Source organism: Callorhinchus milii, unplaced genomic scaffold (genome assembly GCF_018977255.1).
Source record: "Callorhinchus milii isolate IMCB2004 unplaced genomic scaffold, IMCB_Cmil_1.0 Scaffold21, whole genome shotgun sequence".
Classification (NCBI taxonomy): domain Eukaryota; kingdom Metazoa; phylum Chordata; class Chondrichthyes; order Chimaeriformes; family Callorhinchidae; genus Callorhinchus; species Callorhinchus milii.
Window position 1 is genome coordinate 7,602,744 of NW_024704762.1, and position 22,405 is coordinate 7,625,148.

Here is a 22,405-nt window from a genome sequence, read left to right on the forward strand (position 1 = left end):
CAAAACACGAGGGAGAAAACTACCTTTTCCTTTCCAGTAGCATCACGGGATCTTGGTACCCGTCCTCGAACAGGCAGATTGGCCTTGGGTCAACGTCACATAGGAGTTTCAGGCTCTGACGTGGGTTCCTTTAACCTACAGCTTTCGCTGAGGAGTGTCAAGCTGCCCACCCCACCTCCCCAGGCTCTTAAAGGAGAGTTGGAGCTAAATGTTCACATCAGCTTCCTGTTGGTTGGTTCTCATACGACCAGAGAAAAGACAATTTCCTGTCTCACGGTGGGGGGGAGGGGGTTATCTTGGGGTGAAAGGCTCAGAACCTCCACCTGTTTCCATCTTCCTCTTCTTCAGTCCCCTCTGCCCCCCTCCTCTCCCCCCTCAACTACCCTGTGCTCCCCTCTCCCTCTGCCTCAGCACAAAACTTCCAAAGCAATATTAATCTGGAGCCACTCTTGAATTTTAAACTGAAAGTAAACACAAGGTGACATTTTTATATATGAATTATATATATGTGTATATATATATGAATAGCAATTGGCTGCTGCGTTTTTCCCCCACAAGATATACAGTCAATTCACTTTACAATCTATTCTGTGAAGCGCTTTCAGACGTCTCAATGACGTGATAAGGCGCTACATCGAATGCAAGGATTATTATTGTTATTAATAAATTAGCCACAACATTCACTTCCTTGTGAATTCATCTGATTTTTGCGAAAGTGCTTGGGAGATACTTATTCTGCGTGAAGTTCAGAGATGGGTGGGAGGGATGGTGAGACGGAGGGATAACACAAAAGGTTGCGTTGTTACAGTGCCCCTCACGAAGGGTCGTGTTCCAGGGTGCTTGAACAGAGGCAGCGAGTTCCAGAGATTAGGGGTGGAATGATTGAAGCCTCAGTTCCCCCTTGGTGGAGCAATAGGACGACAAGCAGTGGGGACTCGAATGCAAGTGATTGCTATGACTAACCTCAGTGAACGCTTTGTTTCGGTGTTTTTAATATGGATTTCCCCAGCCCAGCTGTCCTTCCTTCTTTGAAAAGTCTGGTGGGGGCCAGACCCTCCGGGAATCACAGTCTCTCCTTATTACTATCACCGCGAGTGCCTCTGCTTTCAATTCCTGAAACGTTTATGTTTACAATAAATCTTATTTCACGTCTGCTCATCACTCCTCTGTGGGAACACAGGACCACTGGGCACCTGCCATCCTTAAGAGCACTGGGACGTAACCATGATTTGCGCACAGCGAAGAGCCGCAAACAGTCGTGGTATGAGTGAGTGACCAATTTTATTGGGTGGGGGGGGAGGGGGAATTGTTGGCCAGGACACAGGAAGAGCAAGAAAAACTCCATTCTCCTTTCCAATTGCGCTGTGGGAGATCTTTTAACATCCAATCCCACTTGAAAACCTACCTCGTTGACCACACGTGCAATCACCCACCCCTTCTCCCTTGTTTGCTGTCCAACCTCAACACTGTGAAGTCCTCTGAAATGGCATCCTATGTGAAGTGTGGAGTCCTGTAGCTCAGTGGTTAGAGCACTCACTTTGCAAGTGAGAGACCCGAGTTCAATTCCAGGCAGAGGGCGAAACCTCGGGCAAGTTTCCTTACTCAACACAGAGCCTAATAATAAACCCTCCAAAACCAAAAACAATAATAAATTGGTCATTTTCAATCTACGACTGTTTGTGGGACATTGCTGTGCGCAATTGGCTGCCGCGTTCGCCCACAAATATGCAGTCAATTCACTTTACAGTGTGTTCTGTGAAGTGCTTTGGGACGTCCTCCCGACCTGAAAAGCGCTATATCAAATGCAAGGATTATTATTATTATTAATGTAAGGCCGCTATATAAATACAACCTGAAAAGCCAGCAGCTGGTTGGTGCTGTGGGTTATATGCGGTCTTTCCACCCCTTGCACCTGGCATCCCAGACAGACTATATGGAAGCCTCCTCTGTGTGGTTGGTGTGAGCATCCCTGTGTGAGGTTTGGGATAGGGTCAGTGTGGGATTCTCTGCTAAACTGCTCTGAATTCGACCCTAAAATACCAAGAAGAAGAATCCTTGCAATTGATAACGTCTCACAATGTCTCAAAAGAGGTTTGTGAGTCATTGCTCTCAAGTGCAATGGGCAGCCAGTTTTTGCACAGCTAACGTCCACCAACAATTTATCAATGGGTTTATTGGCCACAACACAGCAAGAAACTCCCTTCACTTCGGAGAAACTCTGGTTTCCCAATTTTGTCACAGGATCATTATCTGAAGGACAGTGCAGAAGTGTGTTGCTCAGTGCAGAAACGGGCAGTGACTTCAACTTGGATGGGGAAGCATTTGTTTGAAGAACATTGAGTGAGATCGAAAGTGAAGGAGCTTTAGATGGGACTGGTGGGGCGGAGAGCGAGAGAACAGACTATGAGGAATGCTCAAAAATAGAACAAACAGTCTTGAGAAACTCATTTTGTCCTGTTCAAAGGGACAAGCACCACAATCAAACCAGATTTACGTCAGGATTGACTCCAATTGCTAATACAGGCAAAACTCAACACCAGCTCGGCCTCACGCACTCGCTGGGATTTCTTACACCAACTACGGAGTGGATAAGGGCTGAAGAACATCCTCTCACTTCATCTATCGGACACCAAAATATCATCCAGACTTTCTTTCTCTCATATTCCTCAGGTGAATTGTTTTCAAAATATCTAATCTATTTAATCTTTTGTTGGTTTCTATCTATTTTATTGATGTAAGTCTACACATTTGTCTGCAACTCTCCTTTTGGTGCAACATTCACCCAGAATGTGTTTTAAGATTCTCTTCGCAATAATTGCTGTATTTGACATGGAGCAAGTGACCAATTTTATTTGGGGTATTGTCGGCCAGGACACCCGGGAGAGAGAAAACCCCTTTCTCTTTCCGAATGGTTCAATGGGATCTTTAACGTCCACCTGCACAGATAGATAGGACCTTGGTTTAACTTCTCATCCAAAGGAAGTACTGTAGTCAATGTCCTTGAAACGCAGTGTAGAGAAGAAGTGGAATAATAATAATAACAATAATAATCCTTCCATTTTGATATAGTGCCTTATCAGGTCTTCGAGAAGTCTCAAAGCGCTTCACAGAATATACTGTCAAGTGAATCGACTGTATATTTTGTGGGCGAAATGCGGCAGCCAATTGCGCACAGCAGCGTCTCACAAACAGTCGTGGGTTGAGTGACCAAATTATTATTATTTTTTTGGGAAGGGATTATTGCTGCTGGAAAAGAGATCCGCCATTCGACTAACAACCAGGTTCCTACTCGCTGCTAAGTAAACAGAGGTGTGAGGAGTAAGGAAACTTGCCTAATGTTTTGTCCCGCCTGGGAATCGAACCCCAGGTCCTCTCGCTTGCGAGACGAGTGCTCTAACCACTAAGCTACGGGAAGGAGAGATGAGACAGATAGACAGGAACCAAACGACTTGTGGGATTGCATGTTGCTCACCGTCACGTCGGGAGTGAGTGCAGCCCAGACCGTTAGCCTGAACCAGTCAGCAGGAAGCAATGTGCAGTGATCTCGAGCTTCTTGTTATTCTCCGCCAGCGCTTACACTTGACTCCCTCGAGCTGTGGAAATGTGATGCAAACACTCCTCCGACCACAGCTTCCTCGTAGCTGTCACACGGGTCACGTGGCATGAAGTGCCCCTTCCTGCAGCGAATGTTTGTGTTTCAAACCGTAAAAGCCAACTGATTCACCTGGCAATGGTGGGTCAGGCTCGAGGGATGTGACTGCAGTCTGGCTCGGGAGGTGTAGGGAAGGATGGAAGGTAAAGTGCAAACTTGGTCCATCAAGAACCTGGTATCTTTCTCTCTCTTTCTCTCTCTCTCTGTGCCGATGGGCTTGAAACTTGTCGAGCTCAGCTCGTTGATTTGCGAGACTTGTCTCTTGAGCGATTGAGACGGTTCATCTCGACCACGACGGGAGGGGGAGGGGGAAGGGGCTGTTTCGTTTACCTACGGTTTTGCTTCATCTTCTGTCAGGTTTTGGCTCTCATCTCTCTCTTTCTCTCTCCGAGGGTTCCATTTCTTTGTTGACAGAACCTCTTTGTCTGTTTCCCTCGTTATACAAAAAAAGTACCATCCGCAGGATGGTCTGATTGATCTTTTGCGGACTCTTCTGCCTTATTTTTTGAAAGAAAAAGAAAGTTACAAATGTGAAAGCTTTTTTTTTGCTTCTAATGACGTACAGGGGAGGGAGATTTTGGATGCAGATGAATTAACATCAGCAGAAAAGTGAGAGACGATCTTTTCAGTGAATGTTATGTCTCACACTCTGTGTGCGTGCGGGCTTGTCTGAGAGTTGTATAATTTCTGTGCAATTTATACAAGACTTTGATTAGGCTGTAGTTGGATTATTACAACTATTCGATTCCTGGGCAGGACGAAACCTTAGGCAAGTTTCCTTGCTCAACAACAACAACTTGCATTTATATAGCCCCCCCCACTCACTCTGGGTAGCATCCCAGAGCGCTTAAGCAATTACTCCACACGCATCGTATTTACCTATTAGTAAGTAAGAACCCAGGTGTTAGTCGATCGGTGGATCGCTTTCCGGAGGTAATAATCCCTTCAAAAACAATAATAATAATAATTTGGTCATTCAATCCATGACTGTTGTGAGACACTGCTGGGCAAAAGTTACAAGATGGAGTCTAATCGAGGGATTCAGGTGGTTTCTATATTGTTTAGTTGACTGGATTATATGTAGAATAACATGTTTCTGAGTGGGCCTTTATTCAGATGAATGTTGCTAAACCGCAGAGCCAAATCTGCAGAAATTGAGCGGTTTTGTAACCGTTGCTTTGCTATCACGACACTGACTGGCTGTAAATCACTTTGTGGTGCTTGTTGCATTTTTTTAAAACGTTTTAAATCAGACCGGTGTTGCATCAGTGAGTGTTTGATGCCTGTGGTATCACCATGTCAGTTGTGGGCCCAGTTCTCCACCTAAGAATCAAAGCAAACAGGACCCCAATGTAAGACTGAGGGACGCAGGGTGGGGAACTCCCAGAATCTGTCCCCACTCTGTGTTCAATGGGAGTAGCAGTGATGACTACAACTGGATTAAAGGGGGTTCCTGCTTTCTGATTTCTATCCAAAGCCTCCCTCTGCCCTTGGGAGGTGCGTGTGTGTGGACATTAAGGAGGACCAGAGCTGGGATTGACCCCACTATCACCACACCAACATCAAATAATAATTATAAATTGCTCACTCAATCCACGACTGTTTGTGGGACGCTGCTGTGCACAATTGGCTGCCATGTTTCGCCCACAAAATATACGGTCAATCCACTTTACAGCATATTATGTGAAGTGCTTTGAGACGGTCTAGAAGACGTGAAAAGCGCTATATCAAATGCAAAGATTATTAATAGTATTATTTGGGTGGAGACCAGTGCTTTATCAATGAGATTGAGCTCATCCCCCATGAAACCATCTCACAGAAATTAATGTCAAGCGCAGTGACTGTTTTTTTATGGGTAAGTGTGTTTGGCAACAATTGTCACACACCTGGCCATGAGGTGAAAGATCAATTAAACCTGGGGGTATCATTGGCCAGGACATCGGGAGAAACTCCCTTCTCTTTTCGAATAGCGCCGTGGGATCTTAAACATCCACCCGAACAGGCAGATGGGACCTCGGTTTAACATCTCGTCCGAAGGACGGCACCTCAGACAATGCAACACCCACCCCCAGCGCTGCATTGGAACGTCAGCTTAGACTGTGTGATTCCAAGTCATAATGTGGCATTTGAACCCGCAATCTTCAGTCTCAGAGGCGAAAATGCTAACACACTGAGTCAGGCTGACACACAACAATCCCCTCTTTAGGCTGACAGATTGCCAGTTGCTGAATTCGGGGCAGCTTTTGCACTCAGAAGTCAATACCCACTGGGAACCAGGAACTGTGTGGCCTGAAACTCTTTAGATACAGGAACTACAAGGCGAGCGACAACACAGAGAAGACTTTCCTCGTGTTGCATTAGGTATGTCCTTGAAATGAAAGGTCGGTGTGAGTAATTTCTTCTCCCACTTCATTCCACACCTCACCAGCCATCCCAATCCCCTTCCCTGATGCAGGAACGAGAGGGGGAGAGATTCAGAGAGAACACACAAAGCACTTATCAGTGTGTGAGGAGGAAACGTTGGCGGAAATGCCATGACTCAGCCTGTGGTTCCGTCACTATCACTCGAGCTGTCAGTGAGAGCAATCTCAACAGCAGCAAAATAAAATGGGGGATGGATGGAAAGGAGGGGAGGAAGGCCGGAGATATTTTGTTCACTTTCAGCCGCCGTGGAATTTTGTGATGTTCTGATGTTTGTGTTCTGATGTTCTGATCTTTCACCTTTTTCACAACTCACTCTTCCCCCAGATAACATTGGCCAATTACTTCATGTGCGTTCAGTGCTCTGAGATGTTTCCCCTGCCCGAGTGGAGGGAGGGGGGGGGGGGGTGGGGTGCGCTATATAAATGCAAGTTGATGTTGTTCGCGGGACATTGCTGTGCTTTGGTGCTGCCGCGTCCACCTACAAAATACACAGTCGCTCAGGATGGTTATATTCTTAACTCCCTCGAATGAAGAAGTTGATACCTGGGTTAATTATGTGAATAAGAGTCTATTTTGGCTGCTGCACCTTCTATACCTATTGCTCTGTGGGAAACACAACAGCTTCATGTGGGACACTGGTGACCGCCCCTTACCCACAAGGGCCACTTCTGCAATTGTGCTCGAGATCCAAAGATGCCTGTCACTGATTGTGTGTTCGCTGGCCACTAGTTGTGTGATCAATGGTCACATCTCTGTGTTCATCCTGTTTGTGTTTCATCCCCTCGTTAGAATCATAGCTATTTATTTCTCTTAACCTCTCTCTCTCTCTCTCTCTCTTGAGGTTTTTTTTTGGTTGAGGTAGAGTAGTGATTTTATATTTTTGCTCTCTAGTTACTGACTCCCAGGTCAGTGAATCAAACTCTCTGCTCATTAACCTCATCAAAGCTCCACTTCTGCTCTGGTCTCTTCTCATTCTTCTCTTTTCTGGTAAAACCAAACAGCAAGAATTTCTCCAATCTCTCCCCGACTTCTCTCATCACCAGAATTATTGAGTCTCTCTTGGGGAAGGGAAGGGGGAGGGAAAGGAGAAGGTTGGATAGGATGAAGGTATATGCTGCACTGTGGATTAATATCCCGGGATACAGTATGTAGTTTGGAACACGACATGACATGCAACTACCAGCGCTCTGAGACGCCGTCCGGAGTGGAGGGCACTATATAAGTCAAAGTTGTTGTTGTTGGTGTTGGTAGTAGTGGTAGGCAAACTGGATGGACCTTACAGTACAATCCAAAATTACATTTACACAGTGCCTTTCACGTTGGGAGGACTTCCCAAAGCGCTTGAACAGTCAGGCATTTGGCCCCGAGATGGGGTCTTCTTTTGCCTAGCAACTTCTTATGTTCTTATGTTTCCCACTGATTGGAAATGTGGTTCATACGATGAGTGGGTTCGATTGAAAGTAGCTCCTCTCCAGATTGTTGCTCAGTCCTTCGCTGCCTCTGGTTAGATTGACCTCCAATAATAATAATAATAATAATCCTTGCATTTGATGTAGCGCTTTTCACGTCGGGAGGACGTCCCAAAGCGCTTCACAGAACACACTGTAAAGTGAATTGACTGTATATTTGTGGGCGAACGCGGCAGCCAATTGCGCACAGCAATGTCCCACAAACAGTCGTAGATTGAAAATGACCAATTTGGAGGGATTATTATTAGGCTCTGTGTGGAGTAAGGACTCTTGCCCAAGGTTTCGCCCTCTGCCTGGAATTGAACTCAGGTCTCTCGCTTGCAAAGTGAGTGCTCTAACCACTGAGATACAGGACTCCAATCTAATCACGGGCAAGATACCGATCTTGTGGAAATCAGTTGCTAACCATACACTTCAGGGTGAGATGATATGAATCACTGGGTAGATGTCATGTGGTGTTTCGAAAGGATAAAGAGTTAAGAGACATTGAATGGGAGGTCTTGTCACTGAAGGCATGGAAACAAAGCTTTGATCCATTTGTCCTCCCATTATAATATCAAGGTGCTTCTTAGATAAGTCCAATGCCCTGCCCTGAAAAGGCGAATGGATGCAGTACCACAGTTAGGTCACCAGGGGTCCCTGATTGAATGGTTAAAAATGGCCTCTAGTGACATCTAGTCAGTCAAGGCGTAACTGCAGCCAACACTCGCATTTCGGATATAGATTTGTTCAAGATGAAGGATGTATATTCAAGATTTCTTTATGGCTTTGGGGTAAGTGCACCCCATGTGGTGGTAAACTGAGGCATAAACACACACACTCAACGGCAACAACAACAACTGGCATTCATAGAGCGCCCCTCACCCAGGGTAGCGTCTCAGAGCGCTTGACAGCGGTGGAGCACATCCATAGGTACAAACATACACCCATGTCTGGGTTACGCACACACAAACACATGCTACTTACACACATGCACCTACTTACACACACAGGTGCACCCGCAAGCACACTTAAAATACACACTCCCGCATACACATACATTTGCGGACAGACACAGACACACACTCATAGAGTCAGGTGGCTTGTGCTGAGACAAGTGCAAGCAGTTTCCCTGAGACCTCAGCATTTCCTTGGCTCGAACTCGAACTCCTGGCAAACAGTTAGAGTGTGACCGGCATTCCCCCCCCACACCCACCCCTTCTCTCTCCCCTCCCTCCCCACTCCAGAGAAACAGAGCGAGAGAAAGAGAGAGAGAGAGAGACGCTGGCACTGTTTGAAGATCAGACTGTTTCATTCTTCACCGACTCTCAGCGCACGAACCCTTCCAGCAACACAGCCCTGTCTTTCTACTGAAGCATTCCTAAAGTTTCCTTCTGAATGGCGGACTCTCCCCTCAATAACTCCTGGCCTTCCTTCCCCAAGTTTTGGACGAAACGTTGGTCATTCAAACGAGGTACCTTGTGTTCTCTTTTTAACTTAACCCAGTTTCCAGATTCTCCCACCTCTCTTTCTCTGCTTACTCCCGAAGTTTCCGATGTTTCCTTAATATGCTCTGCGTTTTAGTTTGCCTGTGTGCGTTTCATTTAATTATTTTTATTTCTGCGGGCCGGGTGGGGACACAGAGGTTTGTTCATTTTTTTTTCTCTTCTTCTTCTGCTTCTCCGGCTTATAATAATATGTTTGAAAATAGCCCTGGGTGGGGCAGCTGTGCTGGCAAATTGTCCACAGTGCTATTAGACACAAATGTGTTTTATAGGTGACTTATTGTCTTGCTAGCGAGAAAGGCGGATTTAATAATAATGATGATACCAATTACCTGCTCTGGAGGGTCAACCTGTACCTCGCATTCTCAATCCTGAGGTGGGCTTGCACTCATAACCCTGGGACCTCAGGTCGAGTGTGCACCAGCTTTTCCGGGAGTAATAATTCCTTCAAAATGATAATAATAATTTGGTCACTCAATCCACGGCTGTTTGTGGGACGCTACTGTTGCGCAATTGGCTGCCGTGTTTCGCCCACAAAATATGCGGTCAATTCATTTTGCAGTACGTTCTGTGAAGCGCTTTGAGACGTCTCGAAGACGTGATAAGCTGCCATTTCAAGTGCAAGGAGTTTAAGGATTATTATAGCTAATGGGAATCTTAAACTCTCTCCCCCAAAAGGCTGTTGATGCTGGATCCATTCACATTTTCAAGACTCAGGTGGATAGATTTTTGGTAGGTCAAGGTATGAAGGAATGCGGGGCAAAGGCGGGTAATTAGAGTTGTGGTACAGATCAGCCACGATCTAATAGAATGGTAGAACAGGCTTGAGGAGCTGAATGGCCTCTCCTTCCATGTTCCTCTGTAGCTGACCCAGGCTGACACCATTAATAGGCAAACAGCAGATACCCAAACCCTCACCTGCTCGTGATGTGATTCTTCAATTTCCATTGAGTTTGATTTATTGTCAGTTTCCTCATTCCTCCTCCCTCCACCCCTCATCCCTCATCTCCTGAAACCTTTCTTCCTTCTTCATGAGGTGAGTGAGAGGTGAGGAAGTCTCTCACTCAAGGGGCCACTATGTATGTGTGACCTTGAGCCAGTCAGTGTCGGTTGGGAAGGTGGTAGCACGATCTGTGAGTGCCTGCTGTGTGTCTGTGCCTTGGGTGGTCCTCCCGGCATGAAAGGCGCTATACAAATGCAATTTGTTGTTGTTGTTGTGCTGTGGACTGTGTATGCTGTATATGTGCCTGTGTGCTGTGTGTCTGCACTGTGTGTTGTGTATGCTGTATATCTGTGTCAGTCAGTCACAGATTGTTCCCAGGTCAGATACTGGGTCTCTATCTCTGGCCTTGCCTGGGTTTGGAGTTTCTCTCTTGGCATTGTTCTTTTCTCCTCAATAAAAATCTAAACGGAATAAAACTATTTCAGGACCTGAAGCCTAATTAATTCCTCCTCTAACCCAGAACAGAAGGTACTCTTTTCCCTTTCGCGAGAGATAGGGGTGAGGGACGACAGTGGAGGGAGAGAGGTGAGAGATGGTGACCTATGTTGCTGGCTTGATGCTGTTAACAAGGAGATGGTGTCTCCCTGCAGACCTGTGGCAGGAGGTTATGGTAGGGCTAGGACTTGAGGTCCTAATCCAACCTAATATACCAGAGCAATGCCTGGGGAGAGTTGCATAGACTGAATGAGATGTGTGCACTTTGGTTACCCTTCCCATCCCTCTGCCCTCCCCGAAACCAACCCCCAGCTCAGGTCCAAATCCCTGTCTGTCCAACACCTTGGGACGTCCTCGAGAAGTGAAAGGCACCCACACCCCACCTCCTTGCCCCATATCCCTTACAACAACAACAACAACAAGATTCCATTTATAGAGCGCCTTTCACGTCAGGAGGACGTCCCAAGGCGCTGCACAGTTGGGTCATAACCTGGTAATACCCTGACCTAACAAATATCTATCTACCTCCATCTTGAAAACCTGAATGGATCCAGCATCAGTAGCCTTTTGGGGGAGAGAGTTCGGGAGAGAGGGAGAAGACGTCACAGAATTGTTCCGTGTTGATATAAAAATATCGCCCTGGTGTTTGAGACTGACCGCATCACTCTAAAATGTGCCACAGCGTCTCACGTAATGAGTTGGCGCTAAAGTGTAGTGACTGATAAATCGGGAAATGAGGCCTTCACCAGGGATGTCCCATGCACATCGGTGGGACGAATGACCAATTCTTGTCTGATGGTGAGCAAGGGACCTACGTCGTGCTTCAAAGTCGTGTTCAACAGGAACTGGATTTAAAGTCAAACCGAGAGTGAGTGAGAGAGAACAGGAAAGAGAGACAGACAGACAGACAGACAGACACACACTCACACACACGGCCTTGGCTGAATTCAAACTCGCCACCCTGTGTCCTCAATCAAATTGAAATCAAAACTCTTTTGAAATCAACATCTCGAGCTCAAACTCAATCTTTCCAGGACCTCAAAGCAGTAGAACTTCGCTCCCTTGCTCTTCCCTTCCTCCTACTCTCTACAGGACCTCTCACCTCACTCACTCTACCCTTCCTCTTACAGGCCTCCTCTTCCTCCTAAGCCCAAGCTTAGCGTCACCATAGGACCACTTCCTGATTGACCTCACCATCTCCGTCTCTTACACCTCTCTCTCTCTCTCTCTCTTGCTTGGGGGTGGGTGGTGGGGAGAGGGTAAGGCAATGAGTTACTCGACTGATACAGTCACTTTGACAATACAGAGACCGAAGCAGTCGCCAAGTTCCTCACGGCTGTTAATCCTCCCTGGCGTTTCTCATGTAATTATTTACACAACTATTAAACAGCACTAGGCCAAGCCTCTAATTATAACCCACAAAGTGTTCCTGTTCAACTCCCAAACAATGTTCAACGTCTTGCAAAATCCATTTGCTCAGATCCCGGCCTCTCCTGGTACAGTAACTAAAACCGGGGTGATCTATATGTTCGCAAATTGCAATGTACAAATGATCAGCAAAGTATTTGTGGATTTGATGTAACATTGCCATCTTTTGCTGTGTGTTAACTGCATCCACCTGATGCCTTGGCCTGTTCTTCTGTTAGTTGGATTTGTTCACAAAATCCTGTTACCCTCATGTGTGTCTTTTTTACACACGGTGCACCGACCAACAACTGAAACAGGTGGAAGAATGATGATAATTGTATTCCGAAGAACTTCGTTGTATTCAGTGCAAGTGTTTAACTGTATTTGAGGATCGGTGAGTGTGCGAGTGTGTGCGAGTGTGTGTGAGTGTGTGAGCGCAATCATTTTCATGGCAGATAATGATCCGTTGCCATCCATCTCGTTCCCTCTCTCCTCCAGGAGTGAGGTGCAGAGAGAAAGTGAGTGAGACAATGCATTTGATTTTGTGGGTCATGATTACGTCACACTCCAAGGACAGTCAGACTATAAGCTTGAGCTCCGTCCCTTTGTAGGGGCTCGAACCCACAATCTCCTGATTCAGAAGCCAAAGTGGGACCAACTGAGCCATATGACAGCTCACTGTGACATCAAGACCATAGGGTGAGACTCTCAATGCTGTGATAATTAGTCCAAGGAACAGTCGTTTTGAAACACTGGCAAATTTCGCTCCAATATCGTTACTGAGCTAATCGGGTCTCGCTCAGTGCTCGATCCTGTGTGGGGCTGTTTACCACATCTCATCGCTGGGTTGGGCTGGGCTGGTGTTGAGGTGGGCTGGGCTGGTGTTGAGGTGGGCTGGGCTGGTGTTGAGGTGGGCTGGGCTGGTGTTGAGGTGGGCTGGGCTGGTGTTGAGGTGGGCTGGCTGGTGTTGAGGTGGGCTGGGCTGGTGTTGAGGTGGGCTGGGCTGGTGTTGAGGTGGGCTGGGCTGGTGTTGAGGTGGGCTGGGCTGGGCTGGGATTGTATCTTGTTCCTAGGCTTTGAAATCTCCCGGTTGCTATTATAAGGAGATCGGCAGAGGGTCTGTTTCTCTCAGCCGGGGATGGATTCTGTCAAACCTCGACTCTGTGAAATCTCACCATAAACAAACTTAGATTTTCCATCAGATCCATCTCCAGCTGATCTTATTAATAGAAGACGAGATATGCTTTTGAACGTGCCCGAGCCCTTTGTGATGCTGTGACTCCACATAGCGTTGTAACCCCTTCACTCTATCTCTCTCTTTCTCTCTTCAGTGTCCAACATAAAGAGCAGGCAGATGGGACCTCAGTTTAAATGTCTCATCCAAAGGCCATCTCTCTCTCTCTCTCTCTCTATCTCCCCCCCCACTGTATTGTGCTTGAGCGTCAGCCTGGGACTGTGAGCCCAAGAAGTGCTTTTGTACGAGAGTTATTTATTAGAACTTGGAAAGCGTTGTAAGTAGCTATTGAAGCCGAGTCAATTACGCCATTAAATAAACAATCGAAGAATGAAGTTATAAAAGGATTCAGGGGAAAGAGTAGGGACGTGAGGTTAGAGTAAATGGTTGGCGGGGGAGAGAGAGAGAGAGCAAGGGAGCACCAAAACAGACACAATGGGCTTCTCTTCCCCCCCCCCATCCTCCCCCCATAAATCCTGGACGCCACAATTACTGTATCTCAGTAAGGGGTGTGTAAGTGCAGTGCGAAGGCTAGCAGGGCTAGCATGTATGCAGGCTATGCCGGGCTAGCACGTATGCAAGTCTCACGCGGCAAGGCTGTATGTTGTCCGCACTCACTAAGAGGGAAGCACTTCTTTAGAGTAAGACAATAAAAGTTAATCAACATGGAGGCCGGTTGCTGTGTATTAAACAGAAGCTGTGAGCCGGACAGCTTCCTGCTGCTGTTATTCACTGTGCGGCGGCTCTGTTTACACCAGGCTCCTGTGATGTACGGCAGACACTGAGCACAGTAAACACACACACACACAACTCCTGCCCTCACTCTCACAAGCATACACTCACACACACACACACGCTCACACACACGACTGCTGCCCTCACCTTTCACACGCACGTAACACGCACTTGACCCCTCTCCTACCCTCACACACATACATACTGACACACATGCGCGACACCAAATTCCTACCCTTATATACACTCACACGCGCATAAACACGTATGACCTCCACCCTGCCCCACCCTCACACAGACACATGGGATCCACAATCCCATCATCTCACACACACACACACACACACACACACGCGCGCCCCCACCCCATGGAAACCGCCAGGCTGTGCCGCCTCCATCCCTCTCTCCTTTCTCTCCCGCAGATTGTAAGCCATGTCCTCGCGGGTTTTCCCAAGTGCCGGAGATGCCGAGCCCCACCCAGTGCGGGAATCCTGAAACCCGTTCGCACTCCCTGAGCGGGGTGGAGGAGATGTACTTCAGTCACATGGCGGAGGGCAAGGCAGGTATCGGCTCAATAAACCGCTCGGAGAGAGACGGTCCCCCAAAAAAAACACACAGTCACCCCACTTGACAGTACACCCTGTGAAGCGCTTCGAGACGTCTCAACGGCATGACGAGGCGCTACATCAAATGCAAGGATTATTATTGTTATCACCTCTCTCGCCTCTTCGCAGGACGACACTTTTCTTGACGGTGACGACTCGGCGACAGACGTGAGCAGCAGTGTGGAGGACATCCCCTTCTTAGACTCATCCATCCAGGGCTTGTCTGGCTTCTCCCTGGACCCCCAGAGCCAGGGAGCCAGCAGTTCGGAAGACATCACCGCTTCCAGGCCACCAGATCGAGCTGGTACACATACACACACATACCCCGGTGCTTTGCCAGTCACCATGGAAGCAGATGACTCTTGGCCACAACGAGATGCCGACGGGTGTAATGACACTGACCCCCCTGCCGACGAGCGCCCCGGAAGCTCATGGGATACGGACAACGAGTTGGATGCCGAGAGCCAGGACATTGTGCCTCTCCTCATCCGCTCCATGTCCACCTCCAGACGCTACAGCTGGGAGGGGCCCTTATCTCCCTCGGCCATGGGGGGCATGAGACGACGGTGAGTAAAGATAGGCGAGGGGTGATTCCGGTTGGGAGGGAGGTTCGGGTCGCTGTAACATTGGCTGCCGCGTTTCGCCAGTAAAATACAGTCACTCCACTTTACAGTATATCCTGTGAAGCACTTTGAGACGTCCCAACAACGTGATGAGACGCTGTGTCAAATGCAAGGATTATTATTATTTATTATCAACGAGCTGCCCAAAACCTCCTGAAGAGCAACAATGATGATTTCCAGTGTTAGGAAATTGTCTACAGGATATGGGACAATGGCAGGTAATTGGAGTTGAGGTACAGATCAGCCATGATCTAATAGAATGGCGGAACAAGCTCGAGGGGCTGAATGGCCTCCTCTTGTTCCTCGAGGAGTGAGTTGGGAGAATTGCTTAGACAGGATTGTATCCTCTGCTCTGGAAGTAGATGGTGTGCGATGCTGATCTGATGTTCTCTGTGTCAGTGCAGCAAAAAATCCTACATAAGTACTATCTCTACCACCCTGCCCCCACCCCAGACCTCAAACCAACAACTAATAATAACCTGACCAGTCTCTCGTGTCCTGGCTCAGACCACAGGGCTCGCTGAAGGCTCAGTTACAGGGTAGAAAGTTTCTCTCGAGTATCTCTGACCTCAAGCATCTGGTGGAGTCCAATAGCGTAGTGGTTAGAGGATTTGCCTTGCAAGCGAGAGGACCTTGGGTTCAATTCCTGGATGGGGTATAACCTTAGGCAAGTTTCCTTACTCATTACACCTCTGTTTACCTAGCAGTAAGTAGGAACCTGGTTGTTAGTCGATTGGCGGACTGCTTTTCCGCGGGGTAATAATTCATTAAAAAAATTGGTCACTCAATCTGCAGCTGTTTGTGGGACAGTGCTGTGCTGAGTTGGCTGCCAGGTTTCACCCACAAAATTTACAGTCAATTTACTTTACAGTATATTCTGTGAAGCGCTTTGAGATGTCTCGAAGACATGATAAGACAGTGTATCAAATGCAAGGATTATTATTATTATTATTATCTTCCATCAGAGTTGGGTTCTTTGGGTAGACTCGTTTCCTCTTTGTGTGAGGTAACCTGGTTAGAACTCAGCCCACTGCTTCCTGACTTCTGTTCCCTAGCGGTGAGGACCTCAGATGGAAAAAAATGCCACTAGTTTTATCAGAGTGACTTCCAGGAACAAGTGGCAGTAATTGAGCAGAGTTACGGTTAGACAGTCAGTCACCGAATAGTTACAGGCAGTTGGACAGTCAATGTAAGGCACAAATAACAGCCAAATCTCGCTCCTACTGTCACAGATATCCGTATGCTCACTTTCTAAGGTGCAGAAGGTTGTGGGTTCAAGTTCCACGCTAGAACTTTGAGCTCACATTTGAAACCAACCCGGGATGCCATCCTTTGGAACAGAAGCTAAACCAAGGGGCGGATGTTAAAGATTCAATGAAACTATTGGGAAAGAGAAGGGAGTTTCTCCTGGTGTCCTGGGTAATCCTCTGGATAAATTTGATCATTTGCTTTGTGGCTGTTTGGTGGGAGACATTGCAATGTACAAAATATCAGTAATTACGTTGTGAAGGGCCTTTGAGACGTTTCAACGACATGATAAGACGCTGTATCAAATGCAAGAATTATTATTATTATTATTATTACACACTCTGGGAACTACTACAAAATGCTTTGGCATTTGGATGTTGTAGGAGCTCTAATAACGTGAGGGTTACTGTTATAGTTTTATTCTGAGTTGTTGATGTACAAGTTAATGTTGCTCTTGCGTCTCCCGTGCAGGTTAAGCCTGGATGTACTGGGTATAGACAGCGATGGTGAGGGGGACCAGGAGGACGAGGAACAGGATAACCTATCTCAAGACCAGGGGTCTTTTTCCTTCCCCGAGTTCAGGCCAGTGACGGAGGGAGAGGCTGACGGAGATGGGACGACGACACCTCCAGAGTCGATGGAAGATGAGCAGGTAACCTGGAGTAGCCCAGGCCTGTGACACTGACTAGCACCCATTCCCCCTCAGAGACAAATACAACAACTTGTGTTTATATAGCACCCTTCATGTAAGGTCACGTCTCAGAGCACTTCATTAATAACAATAATAACAATCCTGGCATTTGATATAACGCCTTATCGCATTGTTGAGACGTCCAAAGCGCTTCACGGACTATACTGCAAAGTGGATTGACCGTATATTTTGGGGGCGAAACGCGGCAGCCAATTCCGCACAGCAGCGTCACACAAACAGTCGTGGATTGAGTGACCGAATGAGTATTTTTTCACTAGGGCGGGGTTGGGCGCTGAGCTAGAGTGAGCAGGAGAGGAGGGGAAGAGGGAGGTGGCCATAGACACGTTTGAAGCGATAGGAATCGAGGCAGAACTTAAAAGCGGAAAGAGACGGAGGGATAGAGAGGGGGAGTTGCAGAGGTCAGGGGTGTAGGAACTGAAGGCACAGCTAATGATGGTGTATCCTGATTTCCTTTGATTGAGGAACAGTGTATGACAGCAACGGATGCCTGTACCTCTTTGAAAGTGGCGGAGATTTTGTCCCGGTGTCCAGGTTGACAATCCCCCAGATTTTTTTTTGACGCGAAAAAAAAGTCATTCACCTCTTTCCCGTTTGTGGGGCGAGGACGTGTGCAAACTGTTCCGCTGGGGGTTTGCCCACCAAAAAACAAGTCGCACGCTCGTGAATAAATCGGGCCAAGCGCTAGTCCAGCACGTTTCGACGACGAGATGAGGCGGTGGGAGGTGACCGTGAGCAGGGTCGAAGAGGAAGCTCTTCAGTCGTGACGATCGAAAAGAGGGGGTGGTGGCGGGGGAGGCGGGTGGGGGGTGGGGGTGGGGGGGGGGGGGGGGGCGAGGCGGAAATACTGATCCCAACCACCGGAGGGCAATGTGTCCAGTTGGGGATGAGATGGTTGTGACCTCTTGGTGGGTTGGAATAAGTGAGCGAGAGAGGGCGAGAGAGCGAGACAGACAGACGGACAGACAGACGGACAGAGCTACAATGTTATCACCTGTGCTGGAGCTCAGCTCCTGGATAGAGGTTCTAATTGACGACCTGTGGGGTTTGCGCTGAATATTGCCGCAATCGGGCGTCACGGGCTTGTGGCCGCCGTATAAAGCATTAATATTTTAAAACATATATATGTATATGTATATATATATATACGTATAAACAAGTTTCTTTTTATTTAAAAAAAAGGGATTCGATTGGAAAATATTGCCCGGCAAATGTTTAATCTTTTAGGGGACGGAAGGGGAGACCCTCTGATGCTATGCTCCTGTCATTGATTCCCCCCTCCGTCCCCTCCGTCCCTCCGCCCCGTCCCCAGAAAGCAGGTACAGAAGGACAAATCTGGCTGACGCTGTCCGTGATGTTAAACCGAGGCTCCCGTCGTGGGTACAGGCGGGCGTTAAAGATCCTGTGGTGTTATTTGGAAAAGGAGCTGGGACTTTATCCCGGCGTGTTGGCCGATATTCCTGCCTGGTCCCAAAAATTATCGGTGGCTTGTTTCCTTGCCGGGTGTGTGGGGGAGGGGGGCGGGCATGGCGGGTCCGGGGTTTGTGGGTTCAAGCCCTCTCGAGGGGACTTGAGCCGTCAGTCTAGGCTGACGCCCCAAGCGCAGCGCTGGAGGAATACCATGTAGTCAGAGGTGACGTCATTCACATCAGATGCTAAGAGATCCGGTGATACTATTGGAAGAGAGGAACGGGAGTTTCCCAGTGGTGTCCTGACCAACAATCCCAACCCCAGATAAACAGGTCATTGATCTCGTGGCTGTGCACTTGACTGCGATGAGGTGCTGCACACGGAAGGGACAATAACTTTGTGATGCGTGTGCTCACCCCACCCCCACCCACCCCTCCCACCCCCGTACCCTCGCTCACTGCCTGATCTGTATACCTGCCTCTTCCCACTAGGATCAGGAACACGGCGCGATGCACCTGCGGACTGAGACGGTCTTTACGAACGGGTCAAAGACAGCCCAGGGACGCTTCCCCCGGAAGGTGGCCTGTGTGCAGGTTGGGGCCACAGGTAAGTGCTTGTGCTCGGACCGTGTCTCCGTTTGGACTGGGTGAGCGAATGGCCTCATCCTGCTGTGAAAGCGGTGGCCTGAAGCTCCTTCCCGGTGCGTGTGTCTCAGTGTGGATTCTACTTTGAGTTGTATTTTTCCACCTCCTTCCATCCCCACAATGAGGTAACACTGTTGATCTCCCCAGAACCTGGTTTCTGTCTCACTCCACGCTCAAACTCTGGGGTCAGTCTCCGCTCCCGGAGCTCACAGACCCTGGGTATCCTTCAGCTCTGGGGGGCAGTGGAAAGGAGGGTGGAGTGAGGGAGTTCCTGTGCGTGTGAGTATGTGTTTGTGTATGGTGTGGGGGTCAAGTGCATGTGCCTCTGTTCTTTTTATCTGGAGCTCAGTGGCGGTGTCATCTCTAGATCGAGGGGCCGGTGGTGGGTGGGGGTGCGTGTGTGTGTGTGCTGGGGTTTAAGCTCTCAATGTGCCAGGGCTTGAGCTCCTAACCCAGGCTGAGAACCCACCCCACCCTCTCCTCGATCCAGAGGTTACACCACCACTGAGTTCCACTGGTGAAATATACCTGTTACTTTGTGTTGTGCGGACGGACGGTTTATCCTGTGGCAGCCCACAACCGATGGGTCTCGGAGAGAGAAACTCGCTTCTCGGCAAAACTCGCGTCAAAAGTCTGTGGCCGCCCGGTGTTTTTCCTTTCCTCTTCTTGTCCTTCCCCAGATTCTGGAATCGACAAGGATCCCCGGGCTGAGAAGGAAAACCTGGAGCCCAACCATTTGTACGTAGCTCCAGGAGTCCGTTACGCCCGTTAGTTAGCTCCGTGCGTTCAGATCGTTGACCCACTCGCTCTGTCCATTCCTCACTTCACCAGCAAAGTTTCACATCTTCGGCCAGTTCGACCTTACCTTGCTCCCTCCCTTGCCTCCTTCAAGGGCCGGCTCAAAACCCTCCTCCTTGACCGTGCCTACGGCTACCCTCCTACCCTTCCTGCCCTCCACCCTCCTTGAACCCGACCCCCACCCCCCACCCTAGCGCGGGTCCAAATCCATGACCGTCCAGGGCCTTGGGATGTCCTTCCGATGTGAAAGGCTCTGTACAAATATAATTTTGTATTGTATTCATCATCATCATCTGGGTAAAGAAATGTCTCCTGAAATTGGCCTTCACATCCCAGACCTGTGTCCGCTGCTCCTGATACCTCGGCGTATCTAAACGTATAATAAAATATACATTTACACAGCACCTTTCCTGTATGTGTCAAAGATCTTTAAGGTATTCATTTGGGTTTATGTTCACAATCCTGTTCAATCCCTCTATGAAGTCCCCTGTTTTAACGCCTTGTCTCTGGGAATCGGGTTGACACTGATGCTGATGGAATGATCTGTGATTTGCAACCGCAGAAAGAAGCCGTCCTTCCCGGTCCTCACCCCGATCCCAATTCCTTCCTCCGGTTGCCTCCCTCTGTGTGCACCTCCCTCCATAACCCGAGCTCTCACAGGCACGCCTTCCCAACTCTGAATTCATCAACTCGAATTCCCGAACCAAACCTCTCGAGGACACAGAGCTTTTCCATCTCTTCCACTCGATGCTCCTCAGTCACACAACTATTAAAGTCGATTGGAGGCCGACCCGCAGTCACCTACCCCTCCCCTTCCCCAGCTCGGAGTCGCGCTCCGCTACTATCAAGCGCTCTGGGACGCAACCCTGGGTGAGGGGCGCTGTATAAATGCAAGTTGCTGTTGTTATGGAGCGCTAGTCTGGGCTGTAACCTTCTCCCCTTTGTGTTCCAGGTTGGTGCAGCAGGTGCTGCAGGAATTGAAAGCCTTTCATGGGTTAGTCTTGATCTTACTCCATCCAGCGTTTGGTTTATGGGTTCCCAGAGACAAAACATTTAGGATCCCTGAGGTGGATGATGCCATGACCCATGTCTAAGGCGCTATGCGTTATACCCCTCCTCTCTTCTCTTCACCCTAACCCCCAACCCCCCGCCCCCAACCCCTCACAACTACAGATTCCTTCCTGCCCAGGTAGCTCCTGTTATCAAACAATAAAACACACATTCATCACTAATTTGATACCCACCTTTTCCCCTGTCTCTTGTCTTCATAGCCAGCCCTGCCCAGCACCTTGCCCAGTGAAGAGCAGGTGAGGAGGTTCAATGAATCCGTCTACATCTTTCCCCCACCCAAGCTGCTTTCTGAGTCTGTCTCCTCTCCTTCTCCCCAACCCCTGCCCCCACTCCCGCCCAGCTTGCTTGCTCTCTGGTTCTCCCTCTCCCTGCTGATTATCTCTCTGCCTGCTCGCTCGCCTCAGTTGAAAACGCTGTGCAGTCTCTTAAAATGGTGCTTTTTAACACGGCTCCTTCAAGGGCTCGGGCGTTGTACCCGGCTCACAGCAGAGTGAGTCCCTGTGTGCTTCTCCGTGGTAACGTGGATCACTTCATCCACCGTGCTTCCCTCTTCTCTCTCCTTCCCGCCCCCCCCCCCCCCCCCCACCCGCAGTGACCTGTCTCCTGTCTGACCGCAGCTCAGCCGCTGGATTCTTCGTGCCTCTGCCCGTCTCTGTTTTTTCTGCCCTCTCTCGTGCTCTCTCTCTCCCTCTCTCTCACACTGTTTCTCTTTCCCCGCAGTGCGAGAGCGGCGGCAGCTTGCTTGCCAGAAGGGAGCCCGAGCCCCACCTCCGCCCACAACCTGACCTGGATGGAGTTCTTGGCAGAGTAAGTACCAGCCGGGCGTCTTGACACACCCGGAAACCCACCACCGTTGCTTAAGAGGCTCCAAACCAACCTCAAATTTCCCTGCGTCCCACCTACACCCAGAGCTAGATTGTTGGAATGGAATTCGCTGAAACTCTCTCTCCCCAGAGGGACGCATTCCTGCTTGCCTAATTTCGGGAAAAGTATTAGGCGCAGGTTGGTTCAAAAGAGACTCAGACCTCTGTTTGTGTGCCCTCCTTTGAGGGGAGGGTGAGGTGGGGAGGGGAGGTAAGCACTTTCTCCTTGGAGCTTAACTGGCTCCAAAGTGACGTGTTTGGCAAGAGCCAAGGCTTGACGACACTCCTTTGCCAAACATGTCACGTCTGCTTTAAAATCATCACGGTTTCAGTCCTTTCAGGCAGGGAGGCGTGGGTGGGCTGGAAATATCACTGCCAGGGACGAGTCTGCTAACTGAGAGATAAGCCTCTATTGAAGTCCAAACCTCCAGTTATTTGCTTGTTTGCACAAAGCAAGTGTTTGCACCCAACACGACCATTTGGATGTTTTCGGTGGTTCTGAGGCCCTGCGGGATGTTTGACATCCTCTGTCTCCCCTTCAGCCAAGATGTCCAGTCAAGGCATCGCAACTTATGAGGGAGGGAAACGCAG

General features: G+C 48.8%; 1 protein-coding gene across 3 annotated transcripts in view; it reads left to right on the plus strand.

Moving 5' to 3' along the window:
• The first annotated feature begins 3,685 nt into the window (after window positions 1–3,685).
• The window catches only part of arhgef18b (rho/rac guanine nucleotide exchange factor (GEF) 18b), a 44,380-nt gene continuing 25,660 nt past the window's right edge, over window positions 3,686–22,405 (plus strand). The window contains exons 1-10 of one of the 3 annotated variants that reach the window (XM_007898784.2): window positions 3,686–3,795; window positions 8,772–8,998; window positions 14,266–14,402; window positions 14,578–15,014; window positions 16,791–16,971; window positions 18,930–19,044; window positions 19,763–19,820; window positions 20,833–20,874; window positions 21,152–21,187; window positions 21,672–21,758. In XM_007898784.2, coding sequence (XP_007896975.2) covers window positions 8,923–8,998; window positions 14,266–14,402; window positions 14,578–15,014; window positions 16,791–16,971; window positions 18,930–19,044; window positions 19,763–19,820; window positions 20,833–20,874; window positions 21,152–21,187; window positions 21,672–21,758 — 1,169 coding nt within the window. In that variant the 5' untranslated portion in view covers window positions 3,686–3,795; window positions 8,772–8,922. The remainder of the gene's footprint in view (window positions 3,796–8,771; window positions 8,999–14,265; window positions 14,403–14,577; window positions 15,015–16,790; window positions 16,972–18,929; window positions 19,045–19,762; window positions 19,821–20,832; window positions 20,875–21,151; window positions 21,188–21,671; window positions 21,759–22,405) is intronic. The other 2 variants (XM_007898785.2, XM_007898786.2) reach the window with 2 other exon arrangements.